This window comes from Pseudopipra pipra, chromosome 3 (genome assembly GCF_036250125.1).
Source record: "Pseudopipra pipra isolate bDixPip1 chromosome 3, bDixPip1.hap1, whole genome shotgun sequence".
In the NCBI taxonomy this organism is placed as follows: Eukaryota; Metazoa; Chordata; class Aves; order Passeriformes; family Pipridae; genus Pseudopipra; species Pseudopipra pipra.
Genome location: NC_087551.1, coordinates 64,063,174 through 64,086,274, shown reverse-complemented (window position 1 = coordinate 64,086,274; position 23,101 = coordinate 64,063,174). Strand labels below are relative to the sequence as shown.

General features: G+C 34.6%; 1 protein-coding gene across 13 annotated transcripts in view; it reads right to left on the bottom strand.

The window, feature by feature from the left end:
- Positions 1–23,101, bottom strand: part of TRDN (triadin) — a 225,112-nt gene that overhangs the window by 165,962 nt on the left and 36,049 nt on the right. For 12 of the 13 annotated variants that reach the window (XM_064649630.1, XM_064649623.1, XM_064649621.1 and 9 more), the window contains exons 3-6: positions 21,201–21,248; positions 15,791–15,931; positions 14,402–14,428; positions 1,053–1,103 (exon numbers count right to left, since the gene is read on the bottom strand). In XM_064649630.1, coding sequence (XP_064505700.1) covers positions 1,053–1,103; positions 14,402–14,428; positions 15,791–15,931; positions 21,201–21,248 — 267 coding nt within the window. The remainder of the gene's footprint in view (positions 1–1,052; positions 1,104–14,401; positions 14,429–15,790; positions 15,932–21,200; positions 21,249–23,101) is intronic. The other variant, XM_064649626.1, reaches the window with a different exon arrangement.

Here is a 23,101-nt window from a genome sequence, read left to right as displayed (position 1 = left end):
GGGACTAAACATGAAAACGAAACACAGAAAAAACCCATTTGTCTTGTCCTTCAGTAACTGATTGTATAATTAAAGACTGCATTATCAGGCACATACATAAAGGGACTTAACTAATGACACCTGAACATTTTTTTTTTTTTTTTTTTGGCATTTACAACTTCTTAGTAATCATGTCTGCAAGGTTAATGCAAACCAGTGTAATTCCATATATATGAAATGGTACTGGCTGTTCTGGTCAAGACTGCAACATCATTTGTTTTTTTAGGTTACTGTGCTTGAAAAGACCATAACTACTATAAGAACATGCTAAGAATATATATAGAAATGAATGTAATTGTGTGTGAGTGTATTTGTATAACTACTAAGTTTAATAAGATTCCTCCTTGTTTCCTCCTGCCATTACCAAGCACAGCACTGGTGCATCAGAGGCATGCTCATCAAGTTTTTTGTGGCCTAACCTTTACAGGAGAGCTTTCTTGGGCAAAAAATCTGCACACATCCCAGGGAAACTTCTTTGTTTACATGACCTCTGAAAAACAGTCCAAACCAGTTCCTCTGTGGATTTTTGGAAAGTGCCAGTTATAAGAGATTAAACAGTCTGAAAAAGAGTAGGTTCTTAAAATGGAGGCCTTTCTTATCTCTGATACACACCTGGCTCACTTTTTACTATGACTTTTTAACTTGGATGGCACCCACTGGCCTATAAACTTACTTTCTTCCTTGCCTAACACACTTCATGCCTTTTGCATCAGAGGAATTTTCATCAACACTCTACTTTTTGCACTTTTGCTAGAAAAAAAGATTACTGGAAAAGTTTGGCCTGAGAGAATCTTATTAAGAATTTGCATTTACAATATAGCCACACAAACATAAAATTACATTATTTTTGTTACTGCTAAGATATACAGAAATTTTTGATGTTTTACAGTCAGTGTCAACTGATCTTTGGATGCTTTTACAATACATTAAACTACGTTTTTGTAACGTAGTTAAAAAAGACACTGTATATTACATACTTATATGTAGGCAAACAGACAAAAAACCAAAGTTACCCTTTGTTGGTGTTCGTTTTTCGTGTCTCTCCGTTTTCTCTTCTTGAATTTCTGAAAACAATGCATATTTATTAATTTCAAAATAATTTTCACACGCAAAAATATCAGATGCATTCTCATAATAAAACATTAAAAAGTGCTAATGCTTCAATTATTATAGCAGAACCATGGCTTTATCATCTGCATATTCAGAATTACATACAGTATTGTTCAATTTTATATATATATGCACAGACAATATATATGGATAAAAATCACAGCATTAAGCATCTTTAATAATTAGTCTGTTTTTAATTGAGCCATATAGCTACTTTAAAAGGCAAGAAGAGGTTTTACTGATCTATAAACAGAAACATGTTGGTCATGAATCAGAAAAAATATGCCCATACTAAATATTTTCTGTACGTATCTTCAGTTGTTTACCAAGGTTAGTATTGTATGTTTTCCAAATTACCTTTGGAAGGGAAAAAATGTTCTTTTTGTTATGTTTTATAAAATTTTTAAAGCTCACATACTGAGCTGGTATCTCCAACACACAATAAAAGGTAGATTCAATGCTCTCTACAAATTACAGAGACACAAGTTTCCAGATTAGGGATCATCATCTGGGAGAACGACATTTTAATCATACTGTATACCAAAGCCCTGAGAACTACCTTGTTAGAAGAGGAAGCAGCTACAGCATTAATCTGCATTTTTTTTGCCATCTCTTTTGAACAAAAATTTTCAGCTGTACTATTGATATTAAATTATGCTATATGCCTCCGTAAGTATTTTTCTACTGTCCTTATTGTTCCAAAACCAGGATAATATTGAAAATAAAAAATATTGAATTTTAGAAAGAGCAAACAATTAAATCAAGCTTTCATAGCCCTTTTGGCATGTAGTTGTAAAAAATTAAAGGGTATTTTTAATAGGTGTAAAATAAATTCATTAAGACTATACTGAGGGCCTTTTTTATGGTATTGTGCATATATTTCCTGCAGTAGGAAACTGGTATAAAATATTGGATCATATTTGTTCTTGACAAAAGCAAATGCAGATCTCACTAGACTGTGGGAGATGCCTCCTTGTTTTTCAGTGTTACTTTTTGTCTGCAGGGTCTAAATAAGAAGAACACTGACCCCAAAGTTAATCCAACAGAAAAAAGTTATGCATATTGCATCTCAGATCTAAGGAGCTACTTTAATGCCTATTGAAGACAACTGAAATCTTCCACTTACAACCTTAGTTATTTTCTCAGGTTGTAACAGGATGTACATTGCCAAACAAACCCAGTAGAAAATGGAAATTTCCCTCCCAAATCTTTGCATAGGTCCTTGAAAATAAATACAGAATATTTTTATTAGATAGTATTTGGCATCTGAAATAATGATTGTGTCTGGTTTGCAAAAACATAACTATTCTATGGCATCAGCCTATGTTTTCTTCACATAGAGGACGTTATTTCACCGAGATAAAGAGTAAGAACAGGAAAAATACATACCACTGTTAGTCACTAGTGCATGGCAGCATAACTAAGCTAATTATATGATGTCATTGAGCTAAAGGGACTTTTTATTAATTTTTCATCTTGCTCTTTTCAGCCTGGGTGTGTAGTTCATTTATTGTTCTATAAACCTCAAAGGCTGTGATTAGGAAGAAATATACTTTACTGATTTACTGTATATCAGCTGAACCTGGATCGTTTTTCTTTCTTCATCTATGTGAGAATATTTTATTTCTATTGGTATTTCTTCTGCTTAAATGGATGCATGAACTAGTTTAGGTAACATAAGTGATAGGAATGGTGCAAGACAAGAACAGCTGGAGGATTGCTCCCTAATTCTGGGCACATCTGAGAAATTCTCCATGCCATTGCTCCAGATTGCCTCCAAACATTGACTCAGAGGACTTAATGAAGGCTGAGTCACTTCCTCTACATTGCTACATACAGTTGAGACATATCTCATCCAATTCAAGAGGTCACCCTACATACAGAAATGAATATAACCCACTAAGTGATAAATCATATTCTTCCAGCAGAGGCATTCACACAGACACATATTCCTTGCTTGTCTTAAAATGCCTCAGCTCCGCTGTGTTTTCGTCATCTGTATGGGTCTCACTACAGAAGATAGGTGTATTCTTCTCAAAAAAATTAGTATAAACATTTTTTAATTAAAAAATTAATGAAAAACGGCTGCAAAATTACTGTGGGTTTAGGAAATTTATTGCTAGTTTGACTGCAAAATATGTATGGAGCAACGACTGTACAACTGGTTGTCTAAATCAGGCTGACATTGTATCAGCAGCAAAGCTTGCTTTACACAAATATTTCAGTATGGTGCACAAAAAGATACTTTCTAGACAACTGCACTGAGAATCTCATCGAACTCCCTGCTACATTAGGATACCACACACACAAAAAACCATACACAAATTTCTTAAAGTAAAATATGTCTTCATAATACACTAGTGTGTGCATATATGCTTTTATATATTGCAAAGCATCTCATAATTAAGATGTCTTTACAAACACTCCATTATAGTCTGAACCATTATAAAATATTGCAGCCTGGAACACACCAATTCTGCTACATTGCAACAGAAATTTTCCCAGCACAAATAAATCTCATCTCAATATAAGCTATATGCTTAATTCACAAAATAGAAAATAGTGACTATTTGCTAACTTCAAAATATTTAAAATAAGGAAATGCATTAGATTATTGGATATTTTTTGTTGTTGTTGTTCTGAGAGTTCTGATACTCTCTGCTTCATCTTTCATGACAAATAGCCTTAATTTTCTAGTAATCATATCATATCTTATTGCTGAGTTGAGAAAGTGGCTGTAATATTGTAGAAGACTTACATGGCCAGTTTAAAGCATGTAATTTATCTCTATCAATGACACATTGTTTATAAATCCTAAATATTACGAGTTTTTGTTTAGAAAAATGACAGAATCAAGCAGCAACAAGGATAATCTTTGTCACCACAGCAACCATCCAGATTCTTTATGAGATGACAGCATGGTTTATTAAATTATTGTAAAAAAGTATGTATTTTAAAAGCCATATTTCATTGTTTTCTTAAGTTATTAAGCAGACATGATAAATTATCTTTCTCCTTGTGTTTCTTCGGTTTTGAATGGATAAGTACTTTATTTTCTTAAATATGGATACTGCTTGATGCTGACTTCTCTAGACTCCAGGTCTTGTGCAGGTACACAGAACAGGCAGGGTGAATATTTTAAATAACTTCAAGAAGGGAAGCTAGTAGTCTTCTCACTGGCAATTTCAAGATGCTCAAAGGAGACACAGTTGACTATACTGTTAGCAGGCTGATATATCTATGTATTATTGACCCAAGGCAGACCCTCATAATCAGCTGAGGATCAGTATTGCAGGCAGCTTTACTGAAAATCCCTGCTGACCACATAGTCTGGGCACTAGCTTCCCCCACCCCTCACCCAGCTAATTTTCATTAACAGCATTTGACAGTGTCTAATGACAGCACAGTACTGGCCATGCACTCCAGCTCCAGGAAGATCAGGATGGGAGAAAATAATTACAGTCCCTTGAATCCATGTGAGATAGTGCGTCAGCACTTGCAGGTTTACATCAGTGTGAATGAAGAGCACAGCCCTTCATGGTAGGGAATAAGGAGATTCTCCTGTTCCTGGTTCCCTTCATTGTCTGTGTTTGTGTTTCTGATTTTGATTGTTCATTATCTCTTTTTTACCATGGTAAAATAGATGGTATTATTCTTAGCTATTTTAGTTGTATTGTATTATGATAGCCTTTAGGAGTCTCAGGCCACATTAATTACTTTAGGTACCACATGGGGTTATAACACAATAAAAATATCCTATCTCTGTAACACAGAGGTTCCAACTTTGAGGGCTACATTTCTTCTATTAGTGGGAAAGCACAGCCCTGCATCTTGCTTCGTTAGAGGATAAAGTGGTGACTAGCATTGTTAAAACAGGCTATTGTTCTGCTATTGTTAAAACAGGCCTAAACCTTATCCTCTGCTGAGTTTTCATCTTATAAATGAAATATACCTTTAAAAAATCCCAATAAACCATATTAAAAATGTCAGTGATATGAGAGACAAAGTGAGAAAAAAAAAGGATTATTGTTCTCATTTGAAATACAAGAATGCTTTACTGAATGTAACCCACAAACTCAGCAAAGGAACTGGGAATTTAACCCTGAGCCCTGACATTCCACATTGTCCCTTCATACTTAAAGCCATCCTGTTTCTGTTTAAATACTACAGTGAGCATAGAACATAGTTTTAATATATCTACTATTTTAAAGGTATAATTAAGCACATGGAATTTTATGTGAAATGAAAAAGCATTTTTTCTATGGAAATTTTACCAGGTGGTTGTCTTTTTCATAATCTGTTACAGGTAAGACAGCACTATACCCCTTTAGTGCTTTGACATTCTTTCTCTTATAAATATCTAAGTGTGAAAAGGAAAATGAGTTCAATTCAGAGTCCTGGTGTGCCAGAGGCTAATGATTTGCTTTTGAGCAGTTAAAACTCTTACAGCCATTGCTAGCAATTTAATGGGGCTATATCCTTGTTAGGTTATCAAGACTAATTGGTAGCAGGTAGCTGAAGAGTTGGTGGAAATAGATACTGAGGGCAAGGCAAGAGTGAGTGGTGTTAAGAGCTTTAGAAGATGAGAGAGATGTCATTTCTAATGTGTTTTTAGATGCTGTCTGTATGAAGAATTTTAGGCAACTCTCTTGCTGTTGGTATCCTCAGGAGAAATTTGCAATTGTGCAGCTGATGTCTATTTTTAATCCAGATAGTACCAGCTGGTGAGGGTGACAGTTATTCTTGTGGGGCTAGAAGGAGAAGAAAGGAAGCTAGAGCAACTTCTAGCTAACTACTAATAGATCACGTAGCTGTACTCTAGAGGGATGAAAAGAAAATCCACAACAAAACCAAAACAAATTTTGCAACAGCCAAAAATCACAGGAAAAAAAAAAGAAAGAAAGAAAAAAGGAGCAGGAAATATTTAACTGGGGAATTAAATTAGTGTATTGTGCCTATATCCAGGACCTAAAGACAGCGTAACAGACCTTTAATACTAGCATTCAGTATTGGAAGGTCCGAGTGACACATATGACTTACTCAGGTGACTTCTCTACCAGCTTGCTAGTAGCACAGTTTTCTTAGATCTTTCCCTATTCTGGGGATTCATAGAAACTTCAGGCTGAGGTACATAATAATGCTTCCTGAAGTTATGTGTTGTAAGACCTTTCTTGAAAATGCAACAGGGACAAATTGCTCTTATTGATGAAAATGCTGAACAGTTGGTGTGCTTATTCACTGCATGAGATACCAGGCCACAGTGCCTCTTAAGTATCATTCCAGAATTGTTTATCCTTCTCTTTGGAAATAAAAAATAGAATTTAGAGTGAGAATAAAGGGTTTTTTTTCTTTTTTTTCTTTCTTTTATATTTTGCAGAATTATACAGTGTCTCTTTCATTTGCTGTATGACACTACTGTTGACAGGGCTCACACAGCAACACTTCTCATTCTTCTTGGTCCGAACCCTCTGCTCTAGTGAATATTTACCCAAACCAACATGTTCTTCTAAATTGTGAACATTGCTGTGAAGTGACATTGATGGGTCCTTAAGCTATTCAGTAAAGTTCAGGTTGTTCACCTTAGTTGCCTTTATTTCCTACACTTCGTACTTTGTTTGATATCACTAAACCACTATCAGAGTTACAGAGAACACGGTGATGTTTTATCTTATTTTTGCTTTTACAAGACTACAGCAAGGGAGATGCATTGTTAGGAAGGTATTTGCAGACAGAGTGCTTGTTATTTTCATAACAGTAAAACATCCCAGCCTGACTATATATTTTATTATGAGTCACTCTTTCTTGATCTCCAGTTTTCTAAACTGAACTTTTTGCAGTCCTCTTTTTCTCATTATGTCAAAGATAATTAAACATGTACATATTTTTCTATATTGCTGTGTTTGAAACAGCCTTCCTTCTGCTATGGAATAAAATAGCTTAAGCAATTAATGGTGACTGGAAGTGTATCGCTATATTACTATGTACTTATTGAAAACATTTTGTCACCAAATCACAGATTGGTGTTATTGACCTTTCTATTTGTTATTATATATTTGGGCATTTTCATGTATCTACCAGGGCTTCTTAAAAATGTAATATCACAAATTATTTCAGTACAAAATTGTCTTTTAAGAAAATAGGGAAAAAATATTTTTCCCAAAGAGCTGAGATAAAACAGAAAAGAAAGTAAATGGAATGGCTGTGGCTAATTCCAGCTAGAAATCCTCAGTTTACAAAGGCAAATAGAACTTGACATGGTGCACAACCATTTTTCATTTCTTTCTAAACCCTAAATATTTTTTTTATTTTTCTTTAGTTTTAATTTCCCTCTGGTAAGGTTTCAGTTGAAGTAGAAAAGTAATATCTTATCAGAAAGGTTTTTATGGGAAGAGGGGTACTTGCAATTATCTTTGACTAATTGTCTGGTAAGCAGCATCCTTCAGGAAGACCATACACAGACTTTTATATGGTGGAATTTCAGTGACTGTGCTTTTGAAAGAATTAAAAGGGGAAGGTATTAAAAGACCTTTAATCCGAAACATTTTTCACATAAAATTAATTTTTATTCCTAGTATGAAAATATGTTAAGACTATATTTTTCATTCCCAGACTGCAGTCCGGTACCTAGATTCTGAAATGTAAAATAAATGCTAATTGCACTTTGATTAAAAGCAAAAACCAAACCAAAACACAGCAAAACCCTTAACCCAAATGCATCAGAGATAGAGCCATGTAATCAAAAACAGGTTTTATTTTCCTTCTGTGGAACACAAATTTTTCTTGGCAAGCTTCTCTTTATGGATTCTAGCCTACCAAGTTGTTATTGGACCAATTTTAAATTACATTTAAATAATTTCAGTTTTTAAATTTCATAATCAATTTTATCAGTCTGCCTTTAATAGAGTGTACTTTTATAAAGAAAAATTCCAGGCAAGACTTGTAGACCTCTTAGTAGGGAAAAATTTTATACAAACAGCAATACATAAAATCTTTAATTTTGACTAGTATCAAAGAAATATTTTCCCATATGAATCTATTTAATAGTTTGGGGTTTTTTGTAGGTTTTGTTGTTTGTTTGATTGGTTAGATGGTTTTTTGGTTTGTGGGGTTTTATTTGTTTGTTTGTTTTGTTTTTGTTTGGGTTTTTTCTTGTTGTTGTTGTTGTTGGGGGTTTTTTGTGAAAGGAGGAAAAAATAGAAAAAAAGAAATCACAGGACTAACCACAGTGACTCTACTCAGCTTTTAAAAACATCAGCAGTGCAGATTCTACCTTACCAAATTAGTGTGAAAATATACATTCCTATAAATTCAATCACTTCTAGATCCAACTGATTTTATTTTAGGGGTTTAGCGTGCAGAAGAGAGAAGTTTCTGTGGTCATGAACATGGGATGAACTTGCTATATTGTCTCCTTGGAATAGCAGTAGCTGTGAGTAGATCTGAGTTCACTCAGAAAAATATGCAGGACCTCCAGTTTTGATGCTGTGGGTTTAACTGAGTTTTGGAAAAATTTTTCATTTTCCAGGCCAGGAATTTACTCTCTCAAGCACAGCATGCTCCAGCCAGTGGGGTATCTTCCTAATGCCCCCTCTTCTCAGAGTGAGAACCTCCCTAAGGTTCCATAGACAGGGCACAAATGAAGATTTTCATGAAAGTAGCATGGATAGCTTCACTTCAGGTTTTCTCTGATTTAAGAGGACAACTTAAAGAGCTGCAAGCCTCTCTTCTGCTACACTTCTGTCAGGGGTTTCTATTAGCTTTGTGGCTCAAAGTTCTCCCTCTATCTTTTAAAATATAGTTGGTAAGTTTGTATTAAAATTTTTCAACTCAAGTTGAAACCCAATCACAATTCTGCAATAAGCAAAAGAACTATAATTGAACATCACTATTCCCTGGTAGTACATAGTATTGTTTCATCTGGATAATATGGAAAATATTTTCTTTCCATTATAAAATGTTATTTTGTGGTGGATATGTTATTGCTGCATTGATCAGCCTAAGTAAAACAAGATGAGATTGTTAAAAGAACATTAATAATAGACATGAATGCCGCAAAAAATGAAAAATGCAGAACATACATATCTGGAACAGCAGTTTAACATCTGAGAATTGAACCAATCAATGATTTCCATCTTTTAAGACAGGGTCTACTTTACACAAAGATATGTAAAATGCTTTGTAGCAAAATGTAGCCTAGGGAGACAGTGAAAGCCTTTTAGAGAGATCTGTAACAGCAACTCATACACAGAAAAGTGAACATTATCATGTGGCAACATAAAAGAAACTCATTTCAGAACACATTACCAGTACAAATAGGTATATACTTTAGGGATGATGAAACTGCACAATTATTTTTTAAGATACATATATCTTAACACAGTTTTCAGGTTGCTTCTATGGTATTCTGAATTTATTTTCTCTAGTCTATTTCCAAACTGTCTGTAGCCTTGGGTTCACAGGAAGTGGTAGGTGAATTACAGAGATGCAAAAACTGTCCCCTCACTGGGGAAAATGCTTGGAGTATGGAGAACTTTTTTGGCCTATATTTTTAACAGTTCTTATATGCTTCCTGATGCTTTTGCACTGGTCACTCTTGGGCAGCAATAAGGACTTCTGTCCCATCCGCTGAGTAAACTGAACTTTTGATCTATCTTACATTCTTAGGTATGTAAATAGATAAAAGAAATCTAACACACATTTTAAATTGCAGGACTAATACTTAAGTATTTGTCAGCATGTTTTTCCCTACCCTGCCTGGATACCGAAAACAGTTCTTTTTAGACTTATACAGGCTATTATATCAAAACTGCTTTCAAATCCAAATTAGCAAATTCCCTACCAGTCTTCTCTAAGCAGGTTGTTCCTGCCCCTCCGCCTTCCCTACAACAAACAAAGTTGTAGGTGTTTGCTTGATCATTCTTAAAAGGAAATCTAGGAAATTGTCTGGCCTGAGAACCCTTCCTTTTGGGAGCACTTTGTTTGTCATTGTTAACGCAGATCAATACCCAGGTCTGAACAAGCAGATACATTGTGCTGAATAAATTCTGACTGTTCTAACCTTGGGATGCAGAAGGGGTTAGTAGGGGTGGGTGTCTGAACTCAGGTCTGGGGGAATTGCACCTTGGCCAGAGTTGCTGAGGGTAACTCACAGTAACTGACTATACCTTTAGAAGTTGCCACATTTTAAGAGCCTGACATGTATGTCTTCAGCATATTAATAACCAGCTTATTATTCAGGCAAGGATATTCTCATTTGAACTGAAGACAGAAGGATAAGGTGCTTTTCCAAAAATAATATTTTTATTTTCCAAAATTTCTTACAACCTTTAACAGAAATTTCTATTAAAGCATTTTTCTATCGCATACATAGTCTAACAGAAAATTAGAGATCCATCTCTACCTCAAGGAAATCAAGTTTCTTTTGATTGTCAATAAGAATAATATTATGCTAATTAAAAAACTTTTTGGTAATACAGAGATGGATAACACTCCCATGATGGTGCTTTATTTCTTAGTCTGCTTTTTAAATGAATTGTGTTTATTGAAGTGAAAATTATTTACAGTTTAATAATAACATTTTTAACCATGGTTGTCAATGCTGAAGTGTCTGCACTTGCTTATTATTTACAGATCTTTTTTTCCAATTTTGTGCACTAGATTTCTCAGCTCTTTTTGAAACTCGCAACTGATGCCAGCAGTGTCAAAAAAAAAATTCTCTCTTTTTTTATAACAATAATTTCTAGTAAAAGGGACCAAAATATGACAAAACATGCAGCTGTCAGATAATGAAAAACACAAAAAAATGAAGAACATGATCAGTCATAACTGTTGTAGTTTAAGCCAAAAACATATTAAGCCTGCAAGAAAGAATTAACATTCTCTATGTCTTTTGTGAAAATACCCTACAAATTTAGTATATTGAAAATATGCATTGTTAAAGACTACAGAATAATCTTTCACTATGTCCGTTGAAGAACATTGCTTTTCTAGACAAATGTTCATTCTTTTCCAATTATTAAAGATAAACATTAGTGATAAGACTTGGACTGCAATAAAAAAGGTACTTGAGAGATATTTTCATCCTTTCTAAAGGATTCTGAAGCTGATATTAGTCCCATTGCCTGAAGAAGCCCATTGTCATTACTCGTACTTCTATTATCTTTGCTTTCAATTTACATCTCTAGGAAAGTGAGCTTTGCTTTCTTTCAGATCATAATTATCATTAGGCTTTTCTTCTTTCACGATTAGTCAATGTCCTTGCCACTCCCCTTGAGTTTTTTTCCAATATTTAATTGCATTGTAATACCAGCAATCTTCTTATTTTTTCCAGTTACTCTATTCCATTATAAAGTAAATTTTATGCAAACCTTTTAGCATTCACAATGGCTGCTAGTCAACAAAGCAAAAGTGTGAAGGCTTGTCCACACACTAAAAATAAGTATGGCAATTTTTAAACAAATTCTCATCCTGTTCATGAAAACTGCAATAACTGTGGATTAAATCCAATACAAATAGTTAAAAAGCAGGCATAGCATTCCATAACGCACATTTCCAGAGTGAAATTTGAGAGAGGTTTTCTATAAAAATGTGAAAAATATTAATCTGTTCATCTTCTAGAGACAGCAGTAGTGTATTGCACAATCTCACTGTGTCTTTTTTTCTTTTTTAGGATGTTCAAATGCCATAAGCATAAGAATCACCTAAAGAAAGACCATTCACAAAGCTATAGATAAAATTCCTGCTCAGAAGGGAAGGGACTTTGATGCAGAAATGGTCCTTTACATATACCAGAGAACACACCATAACTAAAATATTTGTTTCTGATTTCATGGATCTAGCTAACATTTTGATACCCAAGAAGTTTCCTGGTTTATTTGTGTAGTGGTCCTCCTTTGGGTCCAGTCCTAACAGCAGCCTTGTTGGAAAAATGACCGATGCAATGCTTTGTTTTAGAAAGCTTTTCTTCTGGAAGTCTTATTTCTGGACCATACAGACAACAGCACACATTAGTTAAGAAAAAATACTCAAAGAGATCTGCACCTTGTGCTGGGGGAACAGATGTTTGTGAGAGTGTTACCTGCAGGAGATCACCTGAGCCCTTGGCTCACCTCCCAGGGCTTTGCCTTCTGCGCTCATGAGCTTTAGCTCTGGGAATAAATTTCACTGCCTAAGCAGAAAAACTGTTGACTAGACTGTATCACAGAGCTCTCAGAAAACTTTTGTTTAGGCTAAAGTGCTGGTAATTCAGCTTTTGATGTTTATACAATTTTAAGAGAAGTCTGCAGAGAGGCAGGAACAGCTCTGAGGGGCTCAGAGCTGCCTGTCACTGAACAGACATGCAGTACTCTGCACTGGCATTTCCAGGGGATTGGTGGCTGCAGGCTACATATATTATATTTCTGTAGCCCAGTAAAAGAGGTGACAAAACTAAGTATAAACAAGGCCAGATCCCAGCTGCCAGAATGAAATGGAGACCTCTGGTTACCTGGAGATGGTAAGCTATTTGAGGATGTTGCTATATGAAAGCTTATGGCTATACTCAGAAAGGAGTACTATCTTCAGCAGTCCCAGTCAAGGAACAGCTTTTAGCAGGGAGACAAAGATGGGAAGCCTTTTCCTCTAAAAGAGAAAGGAATGATCTTGAGGACACATTCAGGAAATGGAAAAGCCCACTCAGAATTTTTTTACTTCTCATGCAGATTAAGCATGTTTGAATTTGGGTCTTTTCACATCTGTGTGGCTGAGTCAACCTGTAAGATGCCAGACCCTTAGGAATCACCAGCTCCTTGCCCATTTCCTTCACACCAAAGATAGAAGTCCCTCTCAGGATTTATCTCCAGAGCCAGGTTATGAGCTTTGAATAGTAAGGAAAACGTTCCAAACCAGCAGTTAGATACTTAGCTCCTTGGATGGAAGACTTTTAGGTCCAAACAATTGTCTCATTTCATCACTTCCAATTAAGCAGCTTCCACCTTATTTGGATGGTCTCTCTGAATTGTGTTTACAGACTTGTATCCCAATGCAAAGGGTTAGGCCTGAGTGTGTCACTGATTTCCAGAGAAGCAGGGATTGCAGTGCTGAACATAGTGTTGTCCGTAATGTTTTTATAGGTAATACCTTCCCAGACATGAAGAATCTTCATGGTACTTCCAGCCTGGCCAGCTACACTGGCCCATGGTGAAAAAACATGGATGTACCTAGCATCCCTGCAAACAGTAGTCCACAGCTTCAAACTCTGTGCACCCCTTTCTAAAATTAAAAATGCATTTCTCTCCCTGGGAGAAGAGACAGAGTGGTGCTGAACATTTTACAATTCTTACTGATGGAGTAAACAGATGGAATGTTTTCCTGCACTGTCTATAAGTTTTCCTAAAAATGAAGGATCATCCATAGAAAGATGATTCATCCTGGTCTTCAGGCCTATTAATTCCTTGGATGCTCTATTGAGAATGACAAAATATGTCACTAAATAGAAGCTTGATCCAGTTCCAATTAACTTCAGAGAAAACTGGTTTGTGATCTCAGCAGCAACTGGGGTGATAGATTCTTCAACACAGGCATTTACCTCTTGAGAAACTGATGAATATCAAATTCAGATCACATGGGGCTGGTTCCATATCCCACTATTCTCAGCCTTTGCTCCATATGGAGAAAAAACACACCCTAGTTTTGAAAAGCTTTACATCGTATCATCGATAACTCAAGCCTTCTAATACATTTTCATTTTGATTTAATAGAAGTTGAACTTTAGTTTTATGTTTCATCATAACAATTTAAATATCTATAAAGATTTATATTATAAATCCTATTTACTTCACTTGTCTGCTTTAAGAATTCAATTATAACTAAGTACTTTTTCTGAAGACTCAGAATCAGGCCTTATTTTAGAGTCCTGTGTTGGCACAAGATAAAATGCTTTTATGGTTCCTCATTATTTCTCACTATATATTCTTTCCATAGTATTCTATAGTATTATTTTTGATTTTTATTTCTATCCAGACATACATGTAAATCATTGATATTAACAAGAGTCTCACATGAAGGGCAAGGATACAGATCTATCTCTAATTCTATTTTTTATGATAATTTTTAAAAATTTCTGGGTAATAATGGAATACTCAAGAAGCCTCATAGAGCAGCAAACAGCACAGCAAGTATTATTACTTGAGTTTCTTTTATATCACAGGTATACTAGTTTATTCTTAAAATAGGTGCAAAGTATTTTCCCTCTATAGTAAAGCAACTGACCAACCTTTTTTCATGGAAGGTTCCACTTCACCTAAACCAAGAGAAGAAAACAAATGTCAGAGAAAAGATATTTAAAAAACCCCAACATTTTTTTCTCATGTTTTCTCATTTTAATTTCAAAAAATAATTTCTCTTCTTTATATGCTAAATGGTAAGTGTCTGTTCTGAGATTTTGAATTTTTCATAAAGATTCTCTTACCATAGAGTTTTGGGTGTATAAATTCAAGGTGCTCTAGTAACTAAGGAAAGATCCAAATCTGCTTTTGTGCTTCTGAATATTAATTTGTAACTACGATTTACAATTTGCTTTGTTTTATGCACGTTTCCGTGTTTTAAGGAAAGGCCCAGTAGTTTGGGTTTAGTTCCAAATGACACAATGTATATGCAGTTTTGGAAGATTGTAAATCTAGCAATGCTTCCAGTGAAATCCAAGGCAAAAAAATAAACCATTTCAGTGGAACTATGAACACTTGATTGCTGCAGCATGTTATTCCACCTCCATGTAGGACATGAGAATTTAAAGGCTTGAGCCTGAATGACTGTGGTTAGTGTGCAGCCTCAGCTGCACTGACTGCAGCACAGAGCTCACATGCACTTAGTTTTTATATATAGTGCTAATATATTTATTACATAAGATGCCTTACTGCCTTTTCATACTGCTGGTTGATATTGATGAAATTCCACCTGGGCTAAAAGCTGCTAGGACTAAGGTCTCCAAACACCTAGTGAGCATTCAGATCTTGCATTTTTCTGTGTCGGGTACTTTATGACCTTTCATACTGCCATTAACACTTACACACTCAAGTATTTGAAAGCTTGCGGGTTCTTTGGGAGCTATTAAACTACAAGAATGAACTCTGATCAAATTTTACCAAGCCCTCCATATTTCATCTTTTCTGTTTCTCAACCATATGAGAGGCTGGCTTTCTACTAGTTGTAAATCTTATCTCAGAATAGGATGCCCAGTTCACAGACTCACACGCAGCACCCTCTTAGTGTTCATATATGATGCTAATGTAAAAAGCTCATGAACATATTTAAAAGGTAGGAATTGGATGACATGTAAAGTTTATGAACAAGCAGATAGAATTCAATTTCAGTACATGTTGCTTTTTAATTATATTCTGGTATAGCCAAATTAATGCTCTTTACTTTAAGATGTAGTAATGGCAATATTTAATTCTGACAGCTTTTCTGTAATGGTACATTAAACATGAGATGAAAGCTAACAAAGAGACCAACTTAATGATCGGAATAGCCAGTTGCTTTATGAGCAACAATGTTACTTTTCATTTTGTTTGATCTTGTCTGTGAGGTTAAAAGCTGAGTAAACCAGCATAATGCGTGTAAAACAGCAGTTAGAGCAGTTACAGAAGTCTTTAATTACAAATACCTTCATCACTGTCATCATCATCATCACTCCATACGATATCAGACAGTAAAGAAAAAAAGCCATAAATCCAATCAGCAGATTCTTCCAGTGTCTCATGAATGATTCTCAGTGGTTCCGTGCTGAGCTTGTTAACAGATCTTCCTGAGTGCAGAGTATAAAACAAAAGCAGTTTCAAAAAAAACCAACAAATAACTCATTCAGTGATAAAAGTTAATCTTCATTTTATACAGGACTAATTAGACCACCTCTTTTAACAGAAATAAGGATTGTGAATGTTAATTTTTATTATTAGAGGATTTGAGGACAGCTCTCCTTCCTATGCAAGACTGGCATAAACTGTATCCTATTGCACTTGCTATTTGCAGAGTGATTAGGGACTCAGTGTACAATTTGGTCTGATGCTGTGCTCCAGGTTCTGGCTCTCCTTCTGAGGCTTGGTTGGACAAAGTATAAAAGTAGATTTGCTTCTACCTAACATTCATTGTTTTAGGTAAGCTCTTGCTTTCAGCTGCTTTTTTTTTTCTTTGAGTCAGGTCCTCTACGTCTTGATACCTGTTTAGGATTCAGTGCCATCAATTTCCTGCTCTTCATATCACATGTCCCCCTGAACCTGTTCCCTTACACAAGTTCTGACTAAGGAAATTGCTGAGTGCTGATTTATTTACTTTGTTTATTTTCATTGTCTTCATGCATTGAGATGTAGAGATTTAATTTTTTCAACTGATTTGCCACAGATACTCTTCTAAAGCATTAACCAGGAGAATGAATAACTAATTTAGGCTATTAAAAAGTAAATCTATGACCCAAAACTCACTTCATTCTAATCTAGAGATGCTGAGGAGAAGTTGACTAATAGAATAGACATGGCCAGAAGTGTCTTAGCATAACAGAGATTTTGATTCACAAGCAGGGATGGTTGAAATTTGGACAGCTGCCTTGATTTCCACTGTGGATACCCACCCCCCTTTTTTCCACTGGTTGCTTACAGAGGGCTCAGTTGTTTTTACAGCCACAGGCTTTTACAGTCGCAGGGAATACAGCTGAAAACTAAACAAGAACCGGTATCAATTTATTTGAATATACTCATCTATCAAGTAGCAGTTCAAGAACTGCTTCACAGGTAGCAGAGCTGTCTCCCCTGGGCAGGCAAGGGAGATGCTCAGAGAAAAGCAAGATCAAGAGTAGAGGAAATTATTCCAACCACCCCAAGGCAAGCCATCTTTGCTCATGAATCAGTCTTCAACATCATATCCTGGTCTTTAATTCATGACATCTTCATACCCCAGTAAGAAAAGGTATTAGAAATTACAAGTCTCTGGAGACAAAATTTTCCGATCATACCCACACTAACAGGCCCAAGTTGCAAATCCTGTTTAACACATGAAGTTTAGAAAAATCAGTTTGGAGCTGTATAGTTGACACTTTATTGGTGTTTGCAAAATGAAATTTTGTATTCAAACAGATACTGTGATTTCACTTGAGGTCTGATGCAAGTGGACAGGCCTGGAAAATTATCTCCTGCACAGATCTTCTGTTTAACTTGTTGTATTTCCAACATTTTTGAATTGTAATGCTAACAGTAATGATGTGTCCTAAAATTCTGAAGAACATGATAGCAGTTAATGCTAAAGTGAAAATTACAACTGATTAAATCCATGCTTTTAGCTCTACCCACAACTTTGACAACAGGTTCTACTAGGTCCCTAGTAGAACAAAACACACTAGAAAAAAAAGAAATTAAACAGTTCTAGTGGTAACAAGTACAGAGAAAGATTCCATTTACCTCAAACACATGCAAAGAAAGTCAACCATTCCCAGAAGATTTGCATATTCTTGCTTCAGGAGTGAAGATGAAAGAATGCAGATTTTCATAACAAAGTTTGAGTTTGATATTTTCATGTAATTTAATTTCATTTTTTTTTATTTACAAATGTCCAACAATGGAATAGTATGATGAGATTTTTTAAGATAGTTTTGCATTCAATATATTCAGACTGGATCAGCTGTCCTCTGTCCATCTTTTCATTTCTTAGTAAACCTTGGAACACTAATTATTTTAAAAGTAAGGTCACAATTTTCTTTTTTTTTTTGCTAGCATATGTTATATAGTGTGTAATATATAATTTGTAACTAATCTATAGCTATAAACTATAATTCTGATGACATATCATCTATAAACTATTGTGCTGGGAGTAGAAGGGGCAGGATCTTGAATTTAAACTGTAAAGAGCTTTTATGAATACAGAGTATTTCTCAGACAGATGCAGGCTGTGACGTTCCACCTTTCGTTGAACTTTTAAGTAGCGACTGAGCCAATTGTTTCCCTTAGATAATGTAGTAAAAAAATTACTAAATGCCTGTTGAAGGAGCAAGGAGGGGAAAGGAAGTAAACGGATACTCATGAGGTTAAGCTTAGGCATGAAACCTACAATTAATATTGAAGAATTTTGTTGACAGTATGTAATTTCCTTTCATCGCAGCTTTAAGTTTAGATTATCCTACCTAGGCAAATGTACCTGAATTGTTATTGAATCCCTGGTGTTTTCTAGACTCCCTTAAAAGCCAGTACAGATAAACATATTGTGAACTTCTGAAGGCAAGTCTCTTGCTTTCCACTGAAATCTTTTTTAGTATTATATGAATTAATTTCTAAAGATGTCAATTTCTTTCCATTGACTAGAAAGGAAAGGAAGCCTGAAAATAAGAATGGACATGATATCTTATTTTCATACGACTGAGGTATGGATCCTATTAGTGATGTCATGGATCCTATTAGTGATGTTATTTCATATTTAAATCCTATTTGTCATTGTTCACTTAGGTTAAGCACTTAGATCTGTAATGTCACACTCATAATTAATTCCAGGTCAGTACAACTATTCACATTGATAAATCACTTACATTCTGTAACACTGGTGCCAACAAAAAGGCTTGGCTAGAACATTTTGTTTTCTCATGTTTTTTTATTACTTGGTACAACATAAGAGACGTTTTGTGGATCAGTTAAAGTTTATCTGTACTTCTGCTAGCATGATCACTGTGATGAGAATAATTAACAGTTTTCCTTTTCGTTTTCAGTGAGAAGTCAAAATTCTAAGTCCATAACTTTCTGGAAAATACTGAAACTTTTAAGAGTTAAAGCTGACTGAGAAAGAATCCCAATCAAATTGAAGGACTTTGTATGCTACTTTTCAACAAAACCTTATTGTAGGAAAACTCAGTTGTAGAAAGTTGGAGAAAGCTTTTTATCTACTATAGATATCTGCATAGCAATTTGGAAGCTTGTTTGGATTTTCTTTACTAAAAATATGCAAATTTCTTTAAAATAATTCTCTAAGAAATAATTCTCTAAGAAATAATTTCGGACATGTTGTAGGTATTTAATACTTCTAAAAACTCTCTATGTAATTTGAAGCTGGCGCATCAAATTCTTTGTAGCTCTCTAGCATTATTGGTACAGAAACAGTAATTTGATTAAAAATGTGAAAACAAGAATTCCGAACAATTAATTTCTTCATTTTTGAAGTCTCCTTGGCTTACAACTTTAACTCCAATTGATTTGAAAATTGAATTCATAACTTTAATGATAATTAATATCTCACACTTAACACAGCTCCTTGAAACCAACCAATGACAGATTTCTAGTCCTGCAATTGGCATTAAGTGTGTTCGTGGGATAGAAGATAATTTTGATAAAGTGACAAAGTAACTTCAGTAAAACTGTGGTATGTTTGAACAGAAAAATGCTTTGTTTCATAATGGGTCCTTTAACAGTGACTATTGGAAACAAGAGTTGAGTAATCACATGGTATGATTTGCTGTAGTGCCTCAAGCAAATTTGGTTATGTTTCATGGTCTGTGTCATCTATTCCTATGAAGTGCACTACAATAAGTGACTAATTGATTTATCTGTGCAAATTACTTTAGTAATTATTCCAGTCTTAATAACTTTATCACAAATATAGTCCCCTATAAATCTTTTTTGTTTGTCAAATTGTTAAATACAAATTCAGAGTTCAATCTATGCTAAAGTGTTTTTTTTTTAATGAATTACAGCAAATTAGTTAATAATTGTTAGATTTTCATCAATTACATATTTTGACTTCAGTGAATTGAATGCAATTAAATTACAAATGATGGTAATTATCTGGTGTAAAGATTGATCTATGAGATATAAACTACTTCATTGATACTGACAAGGTACAGATGATGAAGACAGAATTTGTGTCATGTTTGATAAAATACAAAAGCCTAACACTAGTTTGTGATAAAACATATCCTATTTTTAGTAAAAAATAAAATAATTAAATATGGAGACCTATATTTTAATTTGAAAATTTATATCTCTTAAGTTTAGTAGTAATAGTACTTTATTTCTACACTGTGAATTAAGATACTAAACTCAATACAAACTTAAAACCTTCCATTATTAATATTCCAGTTTATCAACATAGCTGTCCTTAGGTCTTATCTTTCTGTTTCAGAGACTAACATTTTTGTAGCACCAAGCTTAAGCACCAGAAAAAAACTTGGACACGTGTCATTGAAATATAAGTATAAAAATAATGATTTAATTTTTATACTTATAAGTGTATTGAATTATTGCATATAAAAATAATACCAAAAATGCAGACTAAGCATTTCCCAGTAATTTCCATTTTTTAAGTACTTATATTGAAGACTACAGCCTGTAGTTTAAATCTTCCCTGTCTCTTTCTAATATCAGCCTTAGATAATTGTATTGAGGTCAAGTCCATAGAGAAAACCTCACCTGAAAGTGGACAAAGAAGTAGGCATAACTAGAACCTACTCACCAAAATTAGAAAGAAATTCACAAACTGTCATAAAGTATCAGGTAATTTCAGGTACTTTTGATATAGCTGTACACGTGGACAGGAGTGTATGTTTAGGATGGGCTTTACATGTAATTTATATGGCTTGATTTGGTCTCAGCTGGAAGGTTTTGATTTGGTTGGTAAGACCCTCATTAGGTGGCTTTTTCTGAAACAGACAGACATTTTATCTAAAATAGTTTGAAGCTTTATTTTTTCCTCATTCTATGGGTTCAGTTCTCTGACTAAGAACACAGATCTTAGCTTCAGGTTAAAAAGCTGTTAAGTAATTGTACAATGGCATTTTTAAAGGACATTTAAAGTGTAAAATTAGTATCTCAGCTTGACACCATTTTCTGGGAATCGCCTGACTGGAGTCAACTCTTAGCAGTCAGGTCTACTTCAAGCACAATGTGAAAATCAGGAATAGGCTGTTGCAATGAACTTTGCAGCCCCAGCCATCCAGAGTTGGGGTTAGCTGAGAAGCAAGGCTGCCACATCCTGGCACTCTGCTTGTGCCCATGCTTTGTTATCATTGCACACACGTATTCAGAACACTGCAGGCAGAAGGTCTTTACCAGGTGGTAAACAGGGATCATCGCAATGTTGTGAATAGGTGTCTATAGCTGATGGCAACAGGATGAACCCCAGAAAGGCCAATAAAAAAAAAAGGAAGAAACACCATTAGCAATAATGAACATTCTCAGCTGTCTCTTGGTTAAAGGAAACACTTAAGGAGTGAAGTGAGGAGTTTTTTTAATCTCTGTGGGGCTGCTGTTATGAAGCAGAAATTGGAGTTCATTCAAAAAACCCAATATGATCTAGGTGTAAGATAATACAGTATGAATCAGAGCAATGTGAAAATATGATTGAATAAGATACAGGTATTTTCACAAGTTACAAACAAATTCTATTACTGAAAAGAATAAATCACATACAGTTAATTCTAGTTGAGTTACTTCAATTTCTTCAACAGCAAATAACCAAAGAGTTGCATCACTGCAATTGTTACTGAAGTGAATTACTGGTTTGGTTTGCTTGTTTAAAATTAAAAATTTCACAGATACCATTATGCACCTGAAATTTGGTTTGTGTTTTTTATCCCATGAAGCATATTTAAGCATGAATTCTCCACTTAAAACCTTCCCTATTCATGGAGACAGTTTCTAAAATTTCATATTTTCAACTTCATGACCTCATGAAGTTTGATCTATCACAATTTATCATCTTTTATATGCTAGACCTTTTGGGATGAATGCAGCACCTGCAGTACTGCAATACTTCATAGACTGTCATTCTTTCCAGTGTAAACTCATTTTCTAGGGGTTTATAACTCAGCTATGAGATCCACTGCAGAGTGAAACATGGCAAACCAGATGTCATCTGGGCAGCCCTTCTTTAAACTGGAATTTGGCTTAAATTCCTTTAGTTGTTTTTATCATTATGAAAGAGAAAAAAATATTTTGTAGGTTTTGGGTACATTAGTTGAAGTCTTGTATAATTCAATTAAGAATTTCATTAAGAACTTTGAAATAGATAAGCTGTTTAATCATGCTTTGGATTGACACTTGTAAATACAGTAAAAATTGTATTTCAGAAGACTATAGCACTGTTTTGATAAATTCCAGGCTAAGAGTTGGACTTGATGATCCTTGTGGATCCCTTCCAAATCACCCTACTCTGTGATTCTGTGATTTGCCTAGGGTTTTGCATGTTTGAAAAAGAGACAAAATTATCTGTTCCACTAAATTTTCTAGTGCTTTAAACTAAGACAGAAGTTCATTTTTTTCCTAAATAAGTGCAGAGGTATTATCAGTTTTAACATTGGTGAATATTTTGTAAATATAAGAGCATATATAAGTACACTGTTTTTTGCATATCTTAAAATTTCCAGTGAACATGAGCCCAACAGGATGACTACAGTGAGATAATATTGCAGGAGAAAAATGTGTGTATATATTCCTAATAATGATTATCTCACAAAAAAAATAGAAAAAAAAAAGAAGAAAAGAAAAGAAACCCAGTAGAATAGCCATATTTTGCTGAATTCCATGTCTCCTAATGAAAAAATGCTCTGGACCTAACAGGTTTTGCATCTTACAGTTTTACTGTGAAGGAGGCTAGGGAAAATAATGTCCATGTCAGTAATAAAATACAAGTGGTTTAGAGTCATGTTCTTTACTTTTGTGCATCTTTTTGCTCCAAAATATAGATTTTCATGTGACAAATGGTTCTATAATTTTCATTTGTTTTCCTCTGCTGGAGAATAATAATAGACATATTCTATGCATACTACCCAGGGCCAGCCAAAACTTTCTGTGATTACAAGACAGTAATAGAAATGACCATGAGTTCAGGAAGAGAAATGGTGCCTTCAGGCTGTGTTATTCAGAAGCTAGTATGGGAGAACCCACAATAATTTGGCCAGATGTTCTGTCATTATCTTAAAAATAAAAAAAAAATTAAAGAAAAAAATTAA